The sequence below is a fragment of the Microtus pennsylvanicus genome, chromosome 7, assembly GCF_037038515.1.
Source record: "Microtus pennsylvanicus isolate mMicPen1 chromosome 7, mMicPen1.hap1, whole genome shotgun sequence".
Lineage (NCBI taxonomy): Eukaryota > Metazoa > Chordata > Mammalia > Rodentia > Cricetidae > Microtus > Microtus pennsylvanicus.
In genome coordinates, this window is record NC_134585.1 from 99,284,951 (window position 1) to 99,311,577 (window position 26,627).

General features: G+C 38.9%; 1 protein-coding gene across 1 annotated transcript in view; it reads left to right on the forward strand.

The window, feature by feature from the left end:
- The window catches only part of Snx7 (sorting nexin 7), a 77,442-nt gene extending 72,284 nt beyond the window's left edge, over positions 1–5,158 (forward strand). The window contains exon 9 of the mRNA XM_075981505.1: positions 4,514–5,158. Within this exon, the coding sequence (XP_075837620.1) occupies positions 4,514–4,591 (78 nt within the window). The 3' untranslated portion in view covers positions 4,592–5,158. The remainder of the gene's footprint in view (positions 1–4,513) is intronic.
- Positions 5,159–26,627: the final 21,469 nt, after the last annotated feature.

Genomic DNA, 26,627 nt, shown 5'->3' on the forward strand with positions numbered 1-26,627 from the left:
TTAGACATCAAGGTTTTTAGTTTTTATTACATTTGTTTGTTTAGCGTTTGAATGTATACATGTGTCTGGGCACATGCTATGACATGCATGTGGAGGTCAGTGGACAACCTGTAGGAGTGGATCCTTTCCTTCTGCTATTTGGATCCAGGGCAGCTGTTCTCAATCTTAGGCCATGACCCTTTTGACAGCCCTCTGTCTCCAAAATATTTACATTACGATCCATAAAAATGGCAAAATTGCAGTTATGAAGTAGCAATGAAAACAGTTTTATGGTTGTGGGGTCATCACAACATGAGGAACTGTATTAAAGGGTCACAGCATTAGGAAGTTGAGAACCACTGCTCTAGGAAATGAACTCAGGTTGGCAGGCTCAGCAGCAAGCACCTTTACCAACTGAGCCGTCTTGCTCCTTTTATTGCTTTTAAAAATGGATTTGTAGATTGGCATGATATATGTGCCAGTTAGCAGATAACTCAAGTGAATATTAGCCCCAGGTGAGTGGGAAAGAACAGTTACCAAGTATCCTCATTTAAAGTAGAGCATCTTCCACTAAAATTCCAAACCAGCAACAGCAGCATGGCTCAGCACAAACAAACACTTGCCACCATGGCAGGATCCATACGGTATAAAGAAAGAACCAATTCCCACAAGAGATTGTAGAGAATCAGCTTCCACATCCACAGATTTTATACATATTCTTTTTTTAAGAAAAAAATTGATCACCCTGATATCCCCTATTTTTGTGCCCACCTCTTCTCCTACAATAGTCCTTCCATTGTGTAAAAGAGAGACATCTTCATGTTCGCTAACGACATATTAAATCTAGCCAGTGATGATGTAGGAGATCTGTCATTCTCCAAGTGTTGAAAAATAAACATTAACTATAGTCCCCGGGATATTTGCAGTGCTTTAAGTGTATCTAAGTTATTTGAGGCTCAGCTCTTTTACTTGTAAAATAGAGCTTGTGATAGTAATTGTTCACTGAAAATACCATGATGTATAAAAGAACCATTGCGATGCCTGTTGTGTATTCATAGCGATGTATCCAATGGTGATTATATGTGTTATTCTATAAAGGTTGTTCTTTGATTTCCATTTTTTCTCCTTCCAGTTGGAGAATGATAAAGAAGTTACTTAGTAATGTACATCTCTTTCCCATGTTTCAATAGCCTCAGTGCTTACTTTATAAATGAATGTTGGTCCACTGTACTAACTGACTTGACGGCAGCTCGCATGTCATCATAGCCTTTATTAAACTGACTTAGTTGAAGCACAGTATGGCAGTGAAAGAAGAGAGTTTGTTTGTGGACCAGCATCATTCTTGGTACTATTCAGAGTCTTTATTTGTCATGACTTCCCAACAAAGAATTTGGAATTTCACTTTGACTTTCACCTGGGGGATGGTCAGTATTTAAGTGGTAGTTTCCCTGAGTTGTCAAAAAGATACACTGTTTTTCTGAAAGCAGTAAATGCCGCTGGTTCTGGGTGACCTCTCAGATGAGGGGCAAGAGCTCACCCGAAGGGTTTGCGGGGAAAATGGCTCTCCCAGACTGTGTGTTAGATTGTGGGTTGGTTTTCTCACTGTGCTCTTCTGTCGTTTTTAATGTTTATATTTGGTGAAGGAGACCTGAAACCATGTCTAAATTGGGACGAAAAACAAATTCGTAAACAACCAATCCTTATTGCGTATCTGCATAGGAGGTAAGCTATAGGGTTTTGTTTTTACAGATTTTCTTTCTCAGTATATAGAATTTATCTTCTCTTGACTTGCTGAGACTTTTTGTCTTAATCGGGAATAGATGAATTTGAAATTTGCCAAATGCTCTCTAGTATCTGTTGAGAAATTCTGTCTTTAATGTGGTCTTAGGAATGTTGAGAGTTAATCAAACCTTGCATTTCCTGAATAAGACCATTTGCATATTACATATAATTTTTGAAGAGATTACTGACTTTTCTTTGCTATTTTTATAGAATTTTTGCATCTATCTTTCTGATTAAAATCAGTCTCCAATTTTCTTCTGCAGTGTCTGTGATTCGGGTTAGCTAGAAAGCGCTCCTGTGTCTTCAGTTCCATTGTGCGTGTACAGGATGGTTATGATTTCTTTAAATGTTTTATGGAATTCACCACTGAATTATTTGCAAAATGAAAATGATCCCCTCAGTTTAAATTCATCTAGGTTACCTCTTTTCTATGCAGTTGTTTTTGTGATTTTCTCCTTTTGAATAATTGGTCATTGTTCCATTTCATCTGGAGGTCAGGGGCATCTGAGCTAACACTATCCTTTTATTCTTCACTTTTGATTCCTCTCCTCTTTTCTTTGTCATTGTTACAGCATGAGGGATCAAGGCTGGGACCTCGTGCATGCGAGGCAAGTGTTGTACCACTATCACCCCATCACTCTGTACCATTTTCCTTTTTTATGATCAGTAAGGCACTTTCACAAGATTACTAATCTTCTTAAAGATTGAACATTTAGTGCTATTATTTTTCCTCTAAATTTTTTCTATTGTCTTTTATTGATTCATACTCTGGTTTGCCCACACAAACATACACATACATGCGCATCCTGCGGCTTACTTTGGGTAGTAATATGTTTGTTGTTGGCTGTTTTGCTCTTGCTCTTTTGCTTTTTAAAGTAGAGGATTAAATTAATTGATTGTAGAGCTTTTCTCTTCTCTAATGTAGGCAGTTAGACTTTCTCTGTTCACTCCCTTGGTGGTGTTTAGTAGTATGTGTAAGTTTTTGATATATTGTGATTTCTTTTTCATTTAGTCAAAAGACTTCATTATTTTACTTTTGGTTTTCTCTGTGGTCCGGATATTTAAGATTCTCCTATTTAGATTAAAAATACTTATGGGCTTTCATGGGCATTTCTCTTACTGGTTTCCAACCTAGTTTCACAGTATTCAGAGACCATAATTCATGTGGCTTGTATGTATAAATATTTTTTGAGACAGGATCTCATTCAGTAGCCTAGACTGGCCTGAGACTCACTATGCAGCCCAGACAACAATCCTAACAAAGAGTCTCAGTCTCCTACGTGTTGGAATTACAGGCGTGTGCCATCACTCTTGACTGTTGAGGCATCTCATGTGCTCCGGAAAATGGTGTATAAAAGATGTGCTCTCTGGTTCTGTTTTTTAGATGTGCATTAGGCCAACGTGATTGATCACGTGCTTCAAATTTGTATCCCTGTTTCTCTGCCTGCATGGCAAACATGAGAGGACCTCAAAACCAATTATAAATATTCTTGCCCTTCTCCTTGTATGGCTGCCTTTGTTTAATGTGTCCTAAATTTCCAGGTGTACTGCTATAAGAGATCATTCTTATCGTGATAAGGATCTTGTTTCCTGAAGTCTTTAATACTAATGTAGTGTTATTATTCAATCTTTTCTTTGAACCTATCAATCACATGTCATTTTCCATTTTGTCATTATTTTTAAATACTCATAAGAAATTTAATCACAGTGCAGGTGGGCCTTCGTTTTCTGTTCATAATTTATCCCTTTTGAGATGTGTTCTCTGTAGACATTCAAATTGACTATTGACAGGATTAAGTTTGAGTGTGTTGTCTTGCTGTTATTTTTTTTTATTCACCTCATTATTTCGGTTTTCTTTCTGGCTTTGGGGGATTAATAGACACTTATATGATTTATTTCTCCCCTGTTGTTGGTTTACTGTGTGTATTTCTTTGTTCCATAATTTTAATGATGTTTTAGCCACTAAATGGTGAGTTTCACCGCCCGCTCCCAGCACATAATAAAATTGCAGATAGCTTTCTCAGAACCCTTGTGCAAGGCAGTGTGTATGAAGTGTGTGCAGAGGGGCAAACATGTGTGCTTTACACCCAATGTAGTGAGATCCTGAGGCACCTCAGCCGGTTTGTATCATGACCAGGTTTAAATGCCAATGTGCACCGTTTCACGTCCAAATGAGTAAATCTGAGCTCTCTTTTCTCTTCTGTCACTGGGATAAATATGGACTGTTTTATATATTTTCCTCTTATTTGTCAATAGTACTCTCATTAAGAATTAGAATGCCAGGCCAGGAAGATGATTCAATCAGTAAAGTTCTTGCGATACTAGCTTGCACACCTAAGACAGCCCGTGGAAAGTGCCTGAGGCCCAGGTACACACATCAGTCATCCAGTGCTAGGTGGGTGGAGTCTGAAGAATCCCTGGTGATTGCTGGCCAGTCAAGCTGAATCAGGGAAGGTCACGTTCAATGACAGATCCTGTCTCAAAACGCAATATAGAGAGCAAGTAAAGAAGACAGCCAATGGCCTCTGTGGACACACAATGAAAATGTCTACACCCATACAAAACACACCCACAAACACACATACACACATACACACATACACACACACACACACACACACACATAGGAGGGTATTAAAATATCTAAAAAATGACAGAGACTCCCATTTGACAGGAGAAGTGGGGCGTACTGCTGTAGGAGCGTGTGATCATCAGCTACAGCTGACCCCCTCATGGTGTTTCTGTTCCACAGTGCCTTGCTACGTGGGAATCATTCCTCACATCACAGACTGACCTCCCCTTGGAAGAAGACTCTGAAGATAAAATTTAATCCTGTTTGATCTTTGAGAGACAGCATCTATCAACCAAAGTTGTTTTTTTCTCTGGATTGGCTGTGCCCTTTCTGAAGTGGATGACAAATGATTTTGCACTGTCTGGAAAACCAACAACTTAAAAACTCAGGTATTCCAGGTCATCAACGTGAATTTGTGATATAAATATATCTATCTCGATATATAGGTCTACTATATGATGTATATTCTATAGATCTATAGATCTGCTATATGGATAGATATTTATCTATGTCTATGTGGTTAGAAAGAGATTTAGTGTAATTTTAATTTTGTTCTTAAATTTATGTGCCATTAATTACATATACAGGTTTTTTTTCTTACATATTTTACTGTGGAACATTACATTTTTCAATATGTTGTAAAGACTTGGTTTTAATAAAATCTTTAATAAGAAACTGGTGTCTATGATATGTTCTTTGTTTTAACATTTTTAACATTAATTCCATATGTATTGTCAAGGATATTATAGATGTACCTTAATGCCATTATAATTTACTTTGATATTAAGAACTTGAAATAAATATAAAAAATGATTTAATATTCATAACAATTTCTCAAACTTTTGTTAAAAATTAAGTAGTTGTTTTCAACAATGTAAAAATTTTCCAAAAAGGCTCAAATTATTATTTGTCTTACTATTTAGAAATCTTCATATAATCTCATTCACAATACCGAATGGATTCTCTTTTATGGTAATTTTTTTCATATCTTTACAATTCACAGCCAGCTTTTATATTTTTAAGGCATCCAGCATTTTGAGTCTACCTATTACTCTGCTATGGATGCTTGAGGGAGACAGTGATGAAGAATGTTTGAGAGTGTTTCACATTAGCACATGGCCACTTTATGACTTGAAAAGCACAGGTTTCCTCTACTTTTCCCAAAGCAATTAGCACAAAAAAAGACCATGTTTAAATTTGAGTAGTACATGCCAATAACTATTACAGGGACTCAATGAAAATCAAACTATATTACTACAAAACAGTCCTAACTTATATAATTGCTTGAAGGCAGGACAACTAGTTCTTTCTAAAGAGTCCACTTCCTCTTTTCATTTCAGTTTCCTGGAGAACATTAAAAGCATTTGACCTTACCTTGCTAATCAATTAATCAACAGAATCTCGCTATGTCATCCTGGCTGGCCTGGAACTTGCTATGTAGGTTAGGCTGTCAGAATTCACAGAGATACACCTGTCTCTTCCTCCCAAATACTGGCTTACTCCTTTGGTAGAATGCTCATCTTCCATTCAATTCACAAAGCCCTGGCTCAATCACTAGCCCCATACAAACTGGTGAAGTGGTACCTGCCTGCTCTCCTTGTTCTTAAGGTGGAGGCTAGGGAATCAAGACTTTCTTTGAAAAGACTTTTTTGTTACATAGCAAGTTTGAAACTAGTCTTTGCTACATGAGACACTGTTTCAAATATCACACACATACAATGTATGTATAATAAATCTACTTATCTGTGGGCGTGAAATTGTTGGGTGGGCCAGGGGCATGGTGGGAGACAAGGGTAGGGAGGAGAGCTGCAATGTTTAACACCTGACTTGGAAGCACAGCTCAGTCTGTTCTCTTCACAGATGCAGTATCCCATGTTCATTGCTGATATTTCTTCTTCTCTTTTCCATTTATTCACTCAGGTTTCTAAGGCAAGGTTTCACTTTGCAGCTCAGAACTGACTGAAAAGGGAACATTAGTTGGTATATGTCTCCACCAAAAGCCTTGGGAGCTACTGAGTTCCAGCCTCAGCATTCCTTCAGGGTTCAGAACAGACTTCTACAGCAAGCAGGAATTGGCTTGGGAATGGGATCTGAGGGACAGAACTAACTGACTGGCTCGGGCACCTTTGTTTTGGATGTTTCTTTGTTCTTTGGGGGAAGGTGAACAGAAGGTCATAAGGGTTAAGGCATAAGGGTAAAAAAGGGGAGTGATCTTCACAAAGCTTTCAGACAAGTTAACAATACAAACAGCGTACAGACAAGTTAACAATCCCATAGGCTGTAACAATAGTATCAAGTATGTATTTTCAGAGTCACAAGAAACCAGTGGATCTGGCAAGGAGGCGCTTTACATCTCAGAGAGGGTGTGGCTGGGCTCATGGTGTTGATAACTATACTAACCTGTGGGCTTGATTTGCATTAGCATCTAGCTGGTTGAGTTAAAAGGAATCTCTTCTGCAGACCTTGCTTTTGACTTCACGATACCCAGGTGAGAATTTTTCTCCCAAAATCTAGCGTTAGTGACTCAGGCCTTTTTCTGTATAAACTATTAATTTCCTGGGCTATGATCCTATGTTAGTTGAAACCAAGGTAAATAGTAATGCAGAATATTAGTAGCTTGTTAAGTCGGAGGAGAAGACCAGTAGCTTACACCTTCCTGAGTCTGCTGTTGGAGAAGATGTGTTTATACCCTATTTGAGGCTCCTTTTATCAGTGACTTCTGTAAAGAAAGTTTGTGGGGGAGTCTTTTTATGTAGATTTTGGCTGTGAGAACAAGGACTTGACTGAATCCTTTTCACACCATGGCTTCATGGTGTGGGGATGTATCTGGTTGTCCTACAGGAAAAGTCAGGTTTATACACTGCTGGGATGCTGTAGAAGGAAGAAATGCCATAATTTCACAACATTTCACAGAATTGATAATAACTGATCCAAAGGACAGATGTCCCCATAGCTCTGCACAAACAGGTTACTCCAAGTAGAATGTACATATACACTTCCCGTGGATAGTCCAATAGAATTGTGAGCTGTATATTTACTATATAATACTTGTTGGCTCACCACTCAAAAGCAGATGAGCACAAAGATATATCCCAATGTATCTCCACTCAAACATATTTTAAACAGAAAATCATGATTTGTATATATTCCCAAGAATGAACATATGCACATACAAATGGGCCTTCTTACACCAATGAAGACTACCTTGGATAAATTTATGTTGCTCTGAAGCCTGGAATCTGCTTAGGATGTCACATATGTGATAAATGACTTCATTCAAAAATCCCTTTATCCAAATCCACTATTGCTTGTTTTGAAAATTGTGTAACTTTTCATATGTCATAGATAAATCTATGCTTCACTCAAAACCTGTTGATTGATTAGTTTTTATTGCCTTTTGGGCTTATATTCCCAAATCTTTCTCTTAATTTTGTGCTTTTGTTTGTTTGGTTTGGTTTTTGGAGATAGTGTTCCTATGTGTGACCCTGATTGTCTAGAAACTCACTCTGTTGACCAGGCAGGTTTTGAACTCAGAGATGCCCTTGCCTCTGCCCCCTGAGTGCTGAGAATAATAGCATGTGCCACAACTGCCTGGCTTTTGCTTTCAATTCTTATTACATTTGACAAAAGAACAAATCAAACTAAAAAAGGGAGAAGATTGATCCATTCATGTACCCAAAAGGAATTGGACAAAACTGGTTCTGAGCATTCCTATTTTACCTCTGTCTCCTTACACCTCTGATATTGCTTGGAACCATTGCTTCACCTATCCACGAGGCTCTATCTGGGATTCTCAACTGGTAACCAGTTTGATCCTCAGAGGACATCCAGCAAAGCACAGATGTATTTTTGGTGGTCACACTGTGGGGAGGAGGGTGCTCTTAGCAACAAATAGACTGAGATCAGAGATGCTGCTCAATGTCCTGGAATACACAGGATTGCCTGTGATAATAGAGTCAGCTCACAGAAAATGTGAGTGGAGCTGAGATTCAGAACCTTGGCTTAAAGTGGAGCATTAGCTCATTGCTCATTGGTTTCCACTTTGTACAGAGAAAGACATTGTCCCTTCCAGTTTGAAGGCAACTGAAAATCCCCAGGGAAAATGGTTTGGGGAAAATAACCTGCCCCATTGTCATCTCCACAATCCAGGCCTGCAACAGATCATTCCTTGTGCATAGGAACCAAAGTTAGTGCATCCTTCTAACCAAATACAGCAGATAGGAATGTTATGGCCAAATGAAAAATGGACAGACTACATGACAAATGTTCATCATCCAAAAGAAGGGACATCGATGCCCACAAGAAAGAAGAATCTTGGTCTTGGATCAAAGGCTCAGCACTTGCTGCACTTGCTGACGATTAGAGCTGGGTTCCCAGCTCAACAACCTGTGGTTCCAGTTCCAAGGGACCTGCCACCTTCTTCTGGTCACTGAGGGCACTAGAAGCATGTCTGGTACACACGCATAAACTTGGGCAAATACTCATACACATAAAAAGTAGAGAAACAAAAGGGTAAAATAATCACATCACATGTCCATAATGCAATTTTAAATGAACATGATCCATGTAGAATTGCATTACATTTACTTAATTAGCACTGTTCTTATGCCTGAAGTTCTTCAGCAAGCAAGGACTAATGTAAAAATGGCTCTTCAGAGAACATAGATGAGAAATTACAAGTGTAAATAAGCCATTAGTGCAGTGCCTATAATTACATAGAAAGTCAGTCATAATTTTATTGGCTAAGGAATAGCACAAGAGTATGAAATTAGAGCTGTTAGTCTGCTCGTCTATATTAAGAATAACCTTTACATTAGATTTGATTGAACATGAGTTTAGTATGCAAAATGCATTCCTATCCTAAATACTGAAATGAGATTCCATTGAGACACATCCCTGTGGAGAAGATAATGAATGATAAGGCTGTGATCTTCTCTTTAACAAGGAGGTTGAGCTGTGATTATGTTACCATGAAAGGAACAAAGAGGCACGGCTACATTCACCATTCCCTGAAGTTCAAGTTCAAGCTACTGTTTACAGAAAGTTCAAAGTCATGGAAGTTTCTGTGGTTAAAGATTTCTTTTTCTGGTTTTTTTTTTTTAAAGCCAGGTTGGTGCCTAACAGTTTAATGGCACTTGCAAACCTCAGTTAAGTGTCGACACAACTGTAACATGAATCCCTTAGTGTGTCAGTCAATTGCTGAACCCCATCATCATAGTGATACTTTGACCAGACCTCCCTTTTATAATGCACCTCTTCATTCAGGTGATATGAGACAGAGAGGGCTCTGTTTTGGAAGCAACTGGTTTGATACACCCGAAATGAAACCTTTAGCAGTACAATATTACAGAGAAACACATTCATGGATTAAGCAGTAATGTAGTCATTATATCCTTCTATGTGATGATTTGCAAAGGACTTACTGTGGCATTTCTTTCGCATTATTTTTAAGTAGTATTCATCTTATTTCTTTTTCTTCTAAGGATAAAAGGGACAACCAAGGATCTCTAACAACTGGACATTCACAAACACCATAGTGGTATGACCTCCAAAATATCTGTCCATGGTCCATCCCTCAGCTGGACTTAAGAGCTGAGCTCAGGGAGAGCTACTTGAATTTTGTCTTTCCACTGATAGGCTTAGTTGCCTTATCCTAGGATCCTGGTGTTTAGGAGCCAGGACCTCATATTATGTCTATCAACCTTTAGTAATTTACAAAAACGTCATGGGTAAGTAGCCCCTGCCTGTCTCTCTCATCTCATACCTTGAACATACTCCAGCATTGCCAGTGTGGAGGTCTCTCTTTCTCACACTCCTTTGAAGACCTTCTGACATTGACTACTGGTCATCCAGCCACAAATGTTCTGACTCATTTCATCCAGGCAGAGTTTGCTATGGTCCACCAGACAGGGAGAAAAATGAAGGATTATGTACTGTGCTATTCATATAGCCAAGCATAACTGTATTTGAGTTGTTTTGAATTTTCCCCTTTAAATTCCTTAGGCACAGTGATTCTAGAATATACTAAGAGCGGTTGTACTATTTTTACCTGGAAAAACAAAAAGTAAGTGTTCAGAGGGCCCCTTTAACAAGACCATAGGGTACTCAGGTATGTGGTCAATTGCTGTGATTGTTTCTATGACGTGTGCAAGGGAGTTTAACACTGGTGCTTGAAGTGACAGTGGTAAAACAGATTGTTCTCCCTAATTTATGTGGGCCTCATCAAATCTGCCAAAGACCAAAAAAACTGCAGCACATGAGTACAAAGTCCTTCCATCCACCCATCAGTGAATGGATGTGTTGACTTTTTTCCCCCTGTCTTTGAACTTGAACTATTAGCTTTTGAAGGCCCCATATAATTGTCTACTTTCCTGGGAGCTGATTTCATATAAGTCACTTTCTCTTCTCATATCTTCCCATGTTTTCCTTTTATTGCTTTCTCTTTCTTTGTTCTTTCTTTTCTTTTCTTTTTCTTTTTTTGTTGTTGGTTGATTGGTTGGTTGGTTGGTTGGTTGGTTTGTTTTTGGGTTTTGGGTCTTTTTTTTGCATTTAACAAGGATGATTTTATTATGTTTAAGGCTCACCTGGAACGCAGTCTGCTTCCCAGTCTCCTGAGCTCAGTAACTATGGGGCATGGTTCTATGCCTGACAATGACATTTATTTCAAATTGCAACTCTCATCTTCCCTTCACTATTGGTCCTTAAATTTGGACATGTACCAAAGTTACCTGAACATCTTATTAGTGTTTGGATTTTGATTTAGTCCTTCTGAGTAAAATATTTGTAACAACCGTCCATAGGATACTGGTGCTTCCTGTCCAAAGAAAAACATTAAATAGTAATATGACATCATGGGTGGGAAAGAATTCCCTAAGAATTCTTAAAGGCTGTACATGAAATCTGTTTTGAAACATGCTTTAGAGTTGTGTTTTTGTTTATAATCTGGTATTTTATTTATATTTCTGTGACCATATGAATGTAACAAATTTCCTGCTTTTTGTCATGATGTTGTTTTCTTTACAGGTGGGGCCACACATAGCCCAGGGTGAGCTTGAACTCACCATGTAGCATAGGTTTACTTTAAATTCCTGATCTATTTTTCAGGTTCTGAGATTTTATAGAGTACTGAGGATTTAACTCAGAGCTTCAAGCACACTGGGCAAGCACTCTATCAACTGAGCTACATTCATGTTCATTTTCCATTATCTATGCTATAAAAAATGACCACTAGCAAATAGGCATTGCTTTGTATAAAACATGTAAAAGTCTATGCGTAGAAACACACAGTTTAAACATTTTAAAATTAGGATAATGCAAAGGTATAGTTCATTCTTAGGAAAACCTACCTTATATGATATGGGCATCTTCTAAAATAGGGAAATCAAGTAGATGGTTTCATTTTCCGAAATGGAAACATTACTCCTGGGTACTGATGCACTCTCTCAGTACAAAGCTCATCTGTGAAGGTGGCACTTGCATGATCTGAATTTGAATCCCTAATACTCACTTTAGCACTGTGTTGGGCATGATTTTTATTGTGTGGGTGGTATGCTGTGGGTGTGCATGTACCATGGACAGTATATGGAGGTCAGAGGACAGCTTTTAAGAATCAGTTCTCTCCTTACTTCAACATGAGCCTCAAGGATCACACTCATGTTAAACTTTCATGACAACTGCTTCTACCCACTGAACCACGTCAGTTCAGAGGCAGCTACTTACTTTGGCTTGCAAAAACTAGTATTAAGTTCTACATCAACTTCTCCTTGTTAGCTACTAAATATTTCCATCCCATCAATGAATTGACTCTGAAATAAGACAGACAAATGGTCATATCAAAGTATATTGTAGTAAAAAACAAAAACAACAATAACAAAAAGTTTAAAGTTTAAAATCAGACTATGATCTCATGTGTTTCAAAGACAGAGGCAGAAGAATCGTGTATCTCTGATGAGTCTTAGCTATGGAATGAGACTCCATTTCAGTAAACAAACCAATAAAAGTCCCAAATGTGACACACTTCTGTGTATCCATGTATGTATGATATAATACATACATATCTACATATATGCTATGGGAGGTCCTTCTGTCTATGAGTTGCTTTTGTTGGTCAATGAATAAAGAAACTGGTTTGGCCAATAGCAAGGTACAACTTAGTTCTGTGGGGAACACTAAGCTTAATGCTAGGGAAAAGGAGGTGGAGTCAGAGAGAAGTCAGACATGCTGAAGACAGACATGCCGGAACCTTGCTGGAAAGCCACGAGCCTTGTGGTAAAACATAAAATACTGAAAATAGGTAAATACTTGATGTAAGAGCTAGCTAGCAATACACTTAAGTTATTGGCCAAGTAGTGATTTAAATAATATAGTTTCTGTGTTATTATTTTGGGAGTCTGGTTGGCCAGGAAAACCAACAAGTGGCTTTCTACAACACATATACACACACAAAAGTATTTATTTAAGTTCATATATATGTTCATGGGTATGTAGCCTATGTACATATATGGTATGTAAATGTGCATGATAATTGGTGGGAAACGCTGAGGTAAAATTTAGGAAAGAAACAAGACAACTGCATTCTTATTTCCTGTTTTATTTAATTTCTCATTGCTGTGGTAAAAATGCATAACAAAATTAACTTAAGGGAAAAAGAATTTATTTTATCTAACAATCCCTGTCATAACAGAATTCACAACTGAAATAACAAGTTATGTTATATCACAGTGAAGAGCGGGGACTACTAAATTAATCTATGTATGTGAAGTTAACTCAGTTTGTCTACTCTAATGAAGTTCAGGATCCCTTGCCTAGGGAATTGTGCCTCCCATAGAAGGCGGATCTTCCCAGCTCAATTAATATAATAAATATTATATAGTTCCCCACAGATGTGTCCATAGTCCAACCTGTTCTAGACAATGAGACTCTTTCCAGGTGATTCTATAGTGTGTCAAATTAACAATTAAAGCTAACCATCCACTCTTATTTTCGCACGGATCACAATTCCCCAGGCTTCAAAGTGTAGTTAAGTTATTCTTCATATGCTTACCAGTTAGTATGCTCTATTAAGATGAACAACTATTTATGTTTGCTTACTTATGTAATTATATAAGGATATAATCCAATATGCTCGAAAGAACATTTGGTCTACCCACAGTTCTAATTTCTATTCTCTTAATGTCATTCATGGAGGGTGAAGTGATTGTACTTTTTAAACTCTAAAACATGACAGTGAAATCTTTCCAAAAGTTCAAGAGAGCAATGATTTCCTACTTTTAGGAGAAGGATACCAAAATATAAAATTTAATAACCAATCAGAGATGGTTCAGTAAGACATTTGATAATTATGCACCAAGATTTTCTTCTCTTGCTGGAAGTATTGTGGTGACTGGTTTTAAGATTAAAGTGTCATTTGTCTTAAGAGATTTATTTGAACGACCTGGAATTCCAAATCTTCTAAAGCACTTCACATTAAAATATCACCATTCATGCATCCAATCATTCAATAATTCATTAGTTCCACAAATATCCCTCCACTAACAGGTTCTAGAAATTATCATCAGTGCTGCTGGAGACAATAATGGTTAATGAAACAGCCATGCACAGCCTCGGCAAAGCCAAAAATCTAATGAGGAACAGATATCTAGCAATATATAATCAATGCAACTCAATTAATGTGTTAATTAGTCCCTATGGTTGCCTTTTAAAGTATCAAGAATGAACTGGCTTAAGACAACAATCACATAGCAGCTGGAGTGGGGGAGTGCAGAAGCATGAGATCAAAGCTCCTGCAGGGTTAAACCCTGCTAATGACTCTGAAGGGGGTCCCCTGTCTTCCTCTCCATTCTAGGACTTCATCTGTGATGCCCATCACTCTATGGCTTAGAGGTGCATCTCTCCAACACATGACCTATGTGTCTTCACACCATTCTTCTTCCCTAAGACTCTCTGTTTCTAAATTTCCCTATAACCAGAGCACTGGTATTCCTGGAAGAGAGCCTGCCTTTAAGGACCACAGCCAACTTGCTCACTTGCTGAAATAAACCCATCCCAAGGCATTAGATGTTAGGACTTCAGCATATCTTTGTTTAGAGGGACACAATTTGCCCTGTAACAGGGCAACACAACTACATTACCAGGTGTATATTGGGGCTCAGTATGGACACTAAAGGTAAGTAACATGGAACATCTATTTAAAACTAAGTAGATGGGAAAGGACTACGCAAGAGCCACAGAGTAAGAGCCAAGGGACCGGGGGGAAAGGAATAGGCTGAAAAAGACTGAAGCATTGCATGCAAAACCCTTGTAGTGGGGGAAATATTGATGTGCAGAAAAGAAAAAAGCTAGGGCAGGGCCAGGGTAATGAATTAGAAAGTGGGAGCCCAAAATGAAGTGTTAGGTTTTGCTAGACTTTGTTTAGTAATTGTGGGCACTTAGCAAAAATCAGCTAAAAATAATATGTTTACAAAGGACTTGATAAGTATAGGTTTTATTACTGAGTAAAAGCAAGTAAAATAAGCATGGCATAGGGCAGTGCTTCTCAACCTGTGGGTCACAACTCCTTTTGTGGGTCACAACTCCTTTGGGGAGTCAAATGACCCTTTCACAGGGGTCAAATAAGACTATCGGAAAATATATATATTTACATTACAGTTCACAACAGTAGCAGAATTACAGTTATGAAGTAACAATGACAATAATTTTATGGGGGGGTCACCAGAACAAGAGCAGCTGCATTAAAGGGTCACTGCTTTAGGAAAGTTGAGAGCTACTGGCATAGAGGGACATAAGTAATCATAAAGGACAGCAGAGAGAGAAAGTCTAGAGTATAAATGTGAATACCAAAAGAATTGCAGGCAACTCGGGGGATAATAAACTGTCTTCATATTCGCAATGGATTGTCCTAGAACAGCCAAACGTATCATTAAAGTATCTAATTACTTCAATAGTGGTTGGTGGGTAGGCACTGCCATAGGCCCCTAAAGCCCTCCTGGCATCTTCCTGAGAAGGATCAATAATTATTCTCTAGATCTTGAGCTCATTGTCTCAACTTTAAGCTGTGCTAGTTCACAGGTACTACAGTGTGGAGACTCAAAAATTTGAGCTTATCTCCACCTTGACCAAAGGTCAGAGTTAGAACTTACCTCTGTTCCTTCAAGGTTATTGTGATTCTACCTCACACAAAAGTCCCACCTAGATTTAGAGCAGAGAGTTCTGCTCTCTCAAGGTTATTGTCAATAGGTGTGGCTAATAGCTAGACCTTGTATTTTAAGAATAATGAAGTAGATATCTTTCTACCTCAAACAAAAGTTTATGGATCCAACTATGTTCCAGTTCCCTTAAGAAGATAACTTGGGATTCCACATAGGGAGTGGTTTGCCTACAGACCATTTTAGTCGACAGTGGGAGAGTGACTTGTTTTGTTCTAGCCACAGACTTTCTATGGACATAAACCGTGATCTTCAACTGGTCTGTTCATTTCCTTGTGTCATGCTAATGCAGTTTTTTTTTGTCTTACTCCTACCTTTTAGGGTCAGGGGTATTTTCAGCAATTGGAAATTAAACACAGGTGATTTCAGTATTCCCTGGAACTCCCTCCCTGTACTATTCTATTTGTTTCTGTTTTATTATTTTTAAATGTGTCCTCGTATTTTTTTACTATATTTCTAAATCCCAACACCCTTACCCTGGCAAGAGGTACTTTTGTCAATGCTGGTCCCTGACACTGGAGGAAATAAGTGACCAGTCAGTGTGTAACAAACTAAACATAGGCATTGGACGAGAGACTGGGAGATCCATTAGGGATTTGTTGCTGAAACCCACCCTGGAGATGACTGAAATCTTAAATAATGGCCAACAGTGGATAATAAAAGAGACTTGATAAAGTATAATAGAAACAAGCAGGTTATACAATATTAGGAAAGCAGGCAGAATTTTGATTAGAAAATGAAGAAATATCTGGGAAGATAGCTCTGCAAAGCCCTGGTTGGTCTTCCAGAGGACCTGGATTTGATTTCCAGCACCCACGTGGTGGCTCAAAACCACCTGCAACTCCAGTTCCAGGGAATCCAGCACCCACTTGTGGTCTCTTTGGGCACTATACACATGTGGTATACTCACATATATGTAGGCAGGATACCCACACACATAAAATAATTTTAAAAAGAAAATGAAGAAAAAAGAAAAGGTCATGGTGGATATATACAAAGTCAACCACGGCAGAGAGAACACACAATGGGCTTGGGTAACTTGGTAATTAGAAAAGGAGCTTCAGTACATAGCTTTGTTTGCAACTTTATAGCCAGGATGTACCACACTTCCACAATTACTCTATACCACATTCAGGGGTGAGTGGAGAACTAGACATTGGTTTGTACACACAACTTCCAACTGGAACTCAGGAAGAGTAGTTTAGATATGGGATGGCTGTGTGTCAGTTTAAATACAAGATGGATGATTGGCAGTGTGTCAGACTCTAAGATGGAGAATCCAAAGATGCCACAGCTGAGGGTTGACTATTATGGTATGTCTATATGCCTGTGCCAAACTTCATACTTAGCTCAACTTGCCAGTAGAGAGACCTACGGCTTCTTTACCTCATTTCTCAGGTTATTAGAGTTGTCATTGAAGCCACTTAGTTTTCCTTTCATAAGGGTTTGAAGTAAACAGACTACAGGGTGACAGACAGAAGAAAAACACTTCATCTTTCCTCCTTCTTTCTCTTAATTTCCCTGTTTTTGTGTGTGTTTTTCTCTTGCTGTTGAATGTGCATATGTATTTCTGTCCTCTTACAAAACATCCTGCCTAAATGAAGCCAAATTCCAACATGACAAGAAAGGGTAAATCATGTTAAAAAGTAGTGAGTTTTTTTTTTTGAGGGTGAACTTTTTGTTTAATTATTATATCACAAAAAAACATAAAGAACTCAAGATGGCTTGATGGCATAATTTGCATCCTTTGGTGAACTGTAAAGTGCTAAAATAGAAAATGCAAGGAAAGAACTGTAATTATCCACTTCCAAACTTTTAGATTGAACTTAATAGCTGTATTTTCTTTTTTCCCAGAAGGTTTTGCTCAGATTCATTTTCTAGCAGGTGAGATTCGCTGCAATTTCCTTCAGAAATATGTGATGACAACCACCACATGCTCCACTTAGAAGGCAGGATTTTTCTCCTCTCAGGCAAAGCCGTTTCAAATACTAGAAGATCTCTTGGTGAGTAAATCAGTTTTAGAGAATAAAAAAAATAAAATAAAATTCTCTTAAAACAAGTGAATGTTGTAATCCTTCCCATCCGAGAAACCTGTGGTGTTAGTCTTAACACTGAATTTAGCAGCAGGGAACAAGGGAGAAAAGCAAATTTAGGGCCTGAATTTCCAAAGAACTTGTGTGCAGGGTCCCAGTCAGGCTTCCTTGCCGATGCCCTGTGGACTAGCACGGCATCCTGTACTCTTCATTTCTCAGACGTTGCTTGAGACGCTTTGCTGTCACTATCTTGGAAGGCCAAATGAGTTTTCCACAAAAGGTCTCATGTTTTCATTTCAGCACAAGTCTCACAAGACTATCTACTACCTCTTGGTCTCAGGTATTTGAAAGCAAAGTTAGAATTAGAAATACTCATATCCTCGTTCTATCCTTCATCTCCTCAGCTAAATAGGGTTTTCAGTAAATCATCTTTCTCATTTGGAAAGCTTCTTAACATATCGTGTATGACCTGACACCTCTCCAGACAGCACATAGGCATTGGAGTCACCTTCCTTCTTTACCTCAAAGATGGACAGCTAGTTTTCTGGTATACAGAAGAGAAGCCATGCCCCTGTTCCTCAGTACAATTCCATGCAAAGTGTCATTATAGAGATTAAAATTAAGGAGAGTTACTTGACAGGACACAGGAACATGGCTGCAACACAAAAGTTATTATTCCTTCATATTTTTAAAATAAATTTTGACTTGCTATTTTGAACTACATACACAGGTAGAGGGCTACTCTCTAATTAATGTCAAATCTTCAGTTTATAGGAAGATCTATATACATCTGACCATGTTATAGAGTAATTTACAAAAGGATATATTTGTTCATTAATGTTTTTATGATATGAACATTTCCCTCCTAGGATTGGAAAATGGCTCAGGGTACAAACATTAGAACCTGAGTTCAAGTACCCAAAATCCCCATACAAATCTAGGCATAATCACACACAGGCTTGTAACTCCAGCACTGCTGGGAGAGAGAAGAGCCTTCCTAAGGCCTGGTAGTCACCAGCCTATCTTCTGGTTCAGCGAGACACTCATTCAAGGGAATGAGACAGAATGAGAGAGCAGTACATCAACATTCTTCTCTGGCCTAACCCCACTTCCACGTACATACAGGTATTTCATGTCTCTCCTTTTTATAAAATTTTCTAAAAAGAATTCTCAGAATATTATGATTTAAACCATAATTCCCCCTTGAGACTTGCAAGATGCTTCAACAGTTATTGTGAACATGAACTGCTCTTGCAGAAGATTCAGTATGAATCCCAGCACCCACTTGGCATGACTCAGTTACCTGTAGCATTGTTTTAGGGAATCCATTGCCCTTTTCTCCTCTCCAAAGACACTTAATGGACGTGCATATATCCACATACAGACACATATATACGCACAATTAAAAAAATATTTAAAAACATCAGCAGCATTGCCCATGTTTTTCTTCCCTTTAAAGAATGACAACTTTCCCACCAGCAATGGATGAGGGTACTCCTTCCTCCACAGCCTCTCCAGCAAAGGCTATCCTTGGTGTTTTTGACTTTAGCCATTCTGACAGGTGTAAGATGGTATCTCAAAGTTGTTTTGATTTGCATTTCCCTGATTGCTAAGGAAATTGAGCACGACCTTAAGTATCTTTTGGCCATTTGAAGTTCTTCTGTTGAGAATTCTCTGTTCAGTTCAGTGCCCCATTTTTTAATTGGGTTAATTAGCATTTTAAAGTCTAGTTTCTTGAGTTCTCTATATATTTTGGAGATCAGACCTTTGTCTGTTGCGGGGTTGGTGAAGATCTTCTCTCAGTCAGTAGGTTGCCTTTGTGTCTTAGTGACAGTGTCCTTTGCTTTACAGAAGCTTCTCAGTTTTAGTAGGTCCCATTTATTCAATGTTGCCCTTAATGCCTGTGCTTCTGGGGTTATACCTAAGAAGCGATCACCTGTGCCCATCTGTTGTAGGGTATTTCCCACTTTCTCTTCTATCAGGTTCAGTGTTTTCGGGCTGATAATGAGGTCTTTAATCCATTTGGACTTGAGTTTTGTGCACGGTGATAGATATGGGTCTATTTTCATTCTTCTACAGGTTGACATCCAGTTGTGCCAGCACCATTTGTTGAAGATACTTTCTTTCTTCCATTGTATACTTTTAGCTCCTTTATCGAAAATGAGTTGTTCATAGGTTTGTGCGATAAAATCCGGGTCTTCTTGTGCAACCACTGTGGAAGTCAGTGTTTCGGTTTCTCAGGAAATTCGGGATCAACCTACCTCTGGACCCAGCAATACCACTCTTGGGAATTTACCCAAGAGATGCTCTATCACATGTCAAAAGCATTTGTTCAACTATGTTCATAGCAGTATTATTTGTAATAGCCAGAACCTGAAAACAACCTAGATGCCCTTCAATGGAAGAATGGATGAAGAAAGTATGGAATATATACACACTAGAGTACTACGCTGCGGTAAAAAACAATGACTTCTCGAATTTTGCATGCAAATGGATGGAAATAGAAAACACTATCCTGAGTGAGGTATCCCAGACCCAAAAAGAAGAACATGGGATGTACTCACTCATAATTGGTTTCTAGCCATAAATAGGGGTCACGGAGTCTACAATTGGCGAACCTAAAGAAGCTAAATAAGAAGGTGAACACAAGGAAAAACATATCGTTATCCTCTTGGATAAGGGAAGTAGACAAAATTGCCGGGGAGAAAAGTGGGATCTTGGGGGTGGGGTGGGAAGGGAGTAAGGGGAGATGGGGAGAGAAAAGGTAGAAGGGAAGGAGGGGGGACTTGGGGAAACAGGAGGATCGGGATAAAGGAAGGTTGGATAGGGGAGCACGGAACCACAATTCTTAGTTAAGGGACCCACTTTAGGGTGGGCAGGAGAATTGACCCTAGAGGGGCTCCCAGGTGCCCAAGCTGAGGTCCCCAGTTAGTTCCTTGGGCAGCTGAGGATAGGGAACCTGAAATGACCCCATCCTAGCGCAATACTGACGAATATCTTGCATATCATCCTAGAACTTTCATCTGGCGATGGATGGAGATAGAGACAGAGACCCACACTGGAGCAATGGACTGAGCTCCCAAGGTCCCAATGAGGAGCAGAAGGAGGGAGAACATGAGCAAAGAAGTCGGGACCACGAGGGGTGCACCCACCCACTGAGACAGTGGAGCTGATCTTCTGGGAGCTCACCAAGGCCAGCTGGACTATTACCAAAAAAAGCATGGGATAAAACTGAACTCTCTGATCATGACGAACAATGAGGGCTGATGAGAAGCCAAGGACAATGGCACGCAGTTTTGATCCTATGCAATCTGCTGGCTTGGTGGGAGCCTAGCCAGTTTGGATGTTCACCTTCCTAGATATGGACGGAGGGGGGAGGACCTAGGACTTACCACAGGGCAGGGAACCCTGACTGCTCTTTGGACTGGAGAGGGAGGGGGAGAGGAGTGGGGGGAAGGGGAGAGGGGTGGGAGGAGGGGGAGAAGAGTGGGAGGAGGGGGAGAAGAGTGGGAGGAGGGGGAGGGAAAGGGGAGGCTGGGAGGAGGTGGAAATTTGTTTTTTTTTTCTTTATTCTTCTTTTATCAATAAAAAAATAAAATAAAAAAACAAAAAAAAGAAACATAAGTTGGTAAGTAGGGAGTAAAAAAAAAAAAAAAAGAATGACAACTTTCGCCTACAGCTAGGCATCTCCTAGATGTTACTGTTAGATGATCACTGAGAAAACTGATTGACAAAGTGATTACCAATGATTGAACACCTGGAGTGCATGGATGATCAAAAAGCACAGAAGACATTAAGGTCTGGTTTTGTCCACGCAACACCCAGGCACTCTGTTAACAAGTGTTTAAGAATGAAGCTGAGATGTGGACTTTTAAAACATAATCTGTGTGAACTTGGGCAGCTTTATTAACTTCTTTTAATATTAGTGTTTTAAAATATCGTTTTGCTTTTTGTGAAAATATTGCATTAGTCTTCCATGGGTTCCATAACAAAATATAAAAGTCTTCATGGCAGAAACTCAAGATCAAGGTGACAGTGTATTGGAGTCTTCTAGACCTCACAGCTTGGCCTTCAGGAAGACTGTCCTCTCAATGTGAACTCACATGACAATCTGGTTTAACGAAATAATATGCAAAAACTCAGTGACAGTACCTTTCAGTGCCTGGCCAGGCATCTCCAGGAGGCTATAACATATACCTTGAGTTACTGTCGATTGAAGATGTCATTTCTCCCATGAGCCCAAAGCTCAATGGGGGTGTAAACAGGAGTAGTGACCCCCCTTCTTCCTATCCCTGTCTCCTTATTTCTGGCTAGCATAAAAGTTGCAGTTTCAAATCAGGAAGTATTCGACTGGACATATTACAATGGTTCCATTGAACCAGAGGTGGGAACTGATACCCATACACTGGGGGTTCCTTTCATTACATTTCTGAACCCATCCACAGAGAAGGAGTTACTGTACTTATGGAGATCACTAATTCAGTATCCAGGAGAGATTGATTTTGTTTGTTTGTTTGTTTGTTTTGTCTCACATTAGCTGGAAAAAAGAGTTTGCCTAAAATACATTGGCTTCTAGGAGCATTTCTTGTTCTCTCTATGTCCAGTAACCAAGCTCAACATAAAACTCTCGAAATCAATGCAAGAAGGACTCCTACTGACCCAGGACCATCAAGAATAGCCATTTGTGTTGCACTGCCAAGGACAGAACATTATCAGCTTCCCGATGCTTCCTGAAGGCACGAGGAATACAGAACACTAGCAGCAGCCACATGATCAGTTACAGAAATAAGGGCTGAAAGTTCTGTGAATACTTCCATTATGCTTCTACCAACACATCTCCATGTTTATGTATCCATACACCATCTGTAAGACATATCATAGCTAGGGCTGGAAAGGTGGCTCAATGGGTAAAGGTATATATGGGCTAGCTTTTTGTCTGCTTAACACGGACTAATCTGGGAAGAAGAAACCTCAAGTGACAAATGAGAACACAGTCACCTGTAGGCAAAGTTTGGGGGCATTTTTTCTTGATTAATAATTGATGTCAGAAGTCCTAGTTCCGTTTCTGGGCTGGTGATCCTGAGTTGTGTAAAAAAGCAGGTTGAGCAAGTCATGGAGAGCAAGTCAGTAGGCGTTCCTCTCCATAGTGTGTGCTTCACTGTCTGCCTCCAGGTTCCTGCCTTGAATTCCTACCCTGACTTCCCTTCATGATAGACTTTAAGCTGTAGGATTAACTAAATCTTTCCTCATCAAGTTGTTTTGTTTTTTCTTTTTGTTTTTCTGTTTTGTTTTTTTTTTTTTTTTTTTGGTCATTGTGTTTGCCACAGCTATAGGGAGCAAGTGGAGACAAGGTTCTTGCTGCCAAGCTAGACAATTTGAATTCAATACCTACGACTCACATGGTAGAAGGGGAGAACAGACTCTTACAAGGTACCCTTAACCTCCACACATGTAGTCAACACATGTAAATACATAGATAAATGTAATATATTTTATTAAGTTTTTCTTTCTTCTAACAATCTTATGCCACACAAGGTATATTGACTTCATATAATAATATTTATGTATTATTAGCTGCATTCATAGTATATAGGTGACAAGGTACCAAGACGTTTATAGAGATGAGCCTCATTCATGATCTGTAGGATGACTATGTGACACAGAGGAGTATATGCATGACTAGTGATCTGACACTGGAATGGACACAGTCAATGAAAATGCTCTGAAAAAAACCTCTGTCTTATGTTTTTAATTAACAATGAAGTGGGCCAGGATGGCTGAAGGGCAGTGGTAGAGGGAAGGAGGAGAGCTGATGTTGGGGTTGGCGTCAGAGTGGTCACTAGTCTTAGATCAGATAATTTGTCCCTGGCTTCTTATAAAACTTATACCAAATGAATATATATCTTAAAATATGGAAGTAAAGATGTTTTTAAAGTCCATTTTCCTTTCCAAAATGACCATGAAAAATGCATTTCATATGCTTACAACTTTTGAAACATACAACGTATAGTGAAGTACCTTGGTATATTAAGTCACCTCAAAAAATGGAGCTATTGATTTGTTTATGATGTATTCCTCTATGTTCTACAGCTTTATGTTGATGTGCTATTATTTTCAATAATAGACAAAGAAGTTTTGAGTTTGTGTTCCTGTCAGCCACTCTCATTAGTGCAAGTGTTAAAACCAGAAAAGAGGAACATTTTTGTTCTCAAGAATTCAACTCACTGACATACACATTTCTCCTATGCATAGAGCAAAGAAATAAGAACACTAAAACAACACTTGGAAGAAAACAGCTGCCAGAGACTTATCACCTGGACATTTCAAATAAAAAGGCAACTACGTGAATTTGCATTCCTGACTAGTATTTACATTATGTTTCAGAAATTTTATTCTAATAGGTATTATTTGATTTTAGACAACTATTATATTACTGAATCTAGAACAATGGATGATTAGTGTCTGACATATAACAGACAACGTCCTTCACTTAGGATGATGCAAATACTTTTGTTCCTGTTAGAAATTATTGTATAAATCATGACAATATTAACAATTGTGGATAGACAAAAGCCTTATTATAGTTCATGTATTCTCTTTAGCATTCAAAAATCTCCCATGAAAGTAGATAACAAAGAGTCTGATGTATAATCTTGTTGTGAGTGGGAGGTTATACATCGGGAGCTCTGACACCCAGTTGTTAGAGGATCAGGAAAATGCAAAGCTCACTGAAAGGCTAATTGTATTTCGTGTCACATGTGGCACAGCAGTAGAAGATATGCCCACTGTGTGGAGAGCACTCCTCCTGGAACTGAGAGCTATGCATTTGGCAGTATAGCCAGATGAAAGTTACAGGAAAGAACTAACTTCTGTCCATCTTCCTCACCTTCATTCTTTCGTGGAACAAACTTTTCATCAAAAGACCTTTAAGAGTAAGTTAGAGGAAAATAAATTTGGATACATATATTGCCCTTGGTTTTACCCCCTCCCAAAAAGACACTTCAAAACATTTTCTTATTTGTGATATGTGTGTGTGTGTGTGTGTGTGTGTATGTGTGTGTGATGAATGTACAGGGACCTCTAGAAGCCAGAAGATGGGCCCATAGCTGCAGCTAAAGTTCCATGTAGTTGTAAGTCACTCATTACCATTCTCTGCAAGAGCAGCAAGGGCTCTAAACTGTTGAACTGTCTCTGCAACACACAAGGACACATCTGACACCGAGGTGATGAGGTGACCCTCAGAGTTTCCTCTTTTAGCGCTTCATTTCCTCCATTCAACTGCTACATTGAGTTTTCATAAAACAGAATCTCACCCAGTTGTAGATCTCACTGGGTCACTGTCACCACCACTCCACTGACATGGACAATCCCATGACACTCTTTTCAAGCCCATAATCCTTTAGGAAACCAGTGACCGTAAATAAATCTAAAAGAAACTTGGTAACGATAGAGTATTGATTGTTGTACGACACATATAATGCTTCACACTTGATGTGTGACAACTTCTTCCACAGTTGCCTCAATAAATCTGTACACAACAAGAAGCGTCATTTCTACCCCAGAGGCTAGCCACTGGCCACTGCACATAAAGAAACAAAGGCTCTTTCAATCCATCTTGATTCTTACAGTAACAATGTTTTTTTTTTTTTTGACAGATTCTGTGTCAAACTGTTTGGGATCAATTCTTATTGTATATTATAAGTCAGGACAATCATGCTTTCCAAGATAAAGTAAGTCTTAGACTTTAAAATGGCATGTATGATTTTCCCCATCCATGTGATTCATTCCTAAGGTCATACTCAAAACTTCTACCTTGGCCTGCCTTCCATGATCTAGGTATTCAAGAGTTATTATTTCATTTTAACAAACATAAATAACTTTGCATTTCCCTGAATTGTCAGACCCACCGTGGTGAGTAGCTGTGGAGTGTTCCAGCAACATCCCTGGATAAAATGTTAACTCCTCATTGTCAAGACAGGGGAAGCCACACCTACTGTCCCCACAGACTGTACATCTCACATTAGAAACCATGTATTGATGCAGCAAGCAGGGTGAGTGTTATCATAGTTGGTGACCATTCGTGACAGACTTTCAGAACTACTGATGGTAAGTTACTGGAGTAGGGGAGACAAACTGATCTCTCTGAAATCAGTTTATTTTGTGAGATATTTACAAAAGTAGGGCATGGAAGAGCTATGAAGTATTTCCTAACTTCACAATGACATAGATCCATGAACTATTGAGATTGTAACTGACTTTCACTTCCACCAAAGCCTACTACTTACATCATGCTGTTTCCTTTCTGACACTCAGTCCAACCTGTGTTATTTCTTTCTTAGCAGAACTACAATTAGAAAATATATGGGAGTAGTGAATGCATATCCTCAGTGCAACTTTAAATCACAAGGTGTTGAAAAAACATTCTCAAAACAGTTTAGTTTCATTCTCAAGCTTTGTCAAGGTTCTTAAAACTATTACAAGCAAATTCTTGCTATAGGCACATTATCACTGCAGGGCATTTCAAAGGCACTAAGGGCCAAGGTGTGTTTTATAAACCCAGGAAGGGAATATGCTCTAGTTTAATTCCCACTGCTCTGATAAAGCAGGCACCTACAACAATGAAGGAGTGGGAAAGGTTTGTTGGTCGCACATTTTCAGGCTACATATTGAATGAATCATGTATTGCTTCCCACTATGATGGACTGTAATACCCTAAGTCATTCCAATCAGCCTCCCTGCCTTTGTCATCATTGCTGTCGATTTTAATTAAGAATCAGGTATGTGTCCCATTGAGGCTCAGCTCTGTGGCTCATAGAAGAAAGCCTACTCACTTTTGGTAATGACTCCACAATAAACATTTCCTTGGACAGTCATTCTTTAATACTATAGATGTTTAAGCCATGTACCCAGTGAGCCTGGAGGCCAGCATGTACCTTGATGTGCTAACAGGACCTTTGTCCTAGGTTTCCATTGGACCTGACAATAATACCAATATATAGAATTATGTACCTTCTGTTTTCACTTTATATTAAAAAAAACTTTTGGTTAAATGTTGAT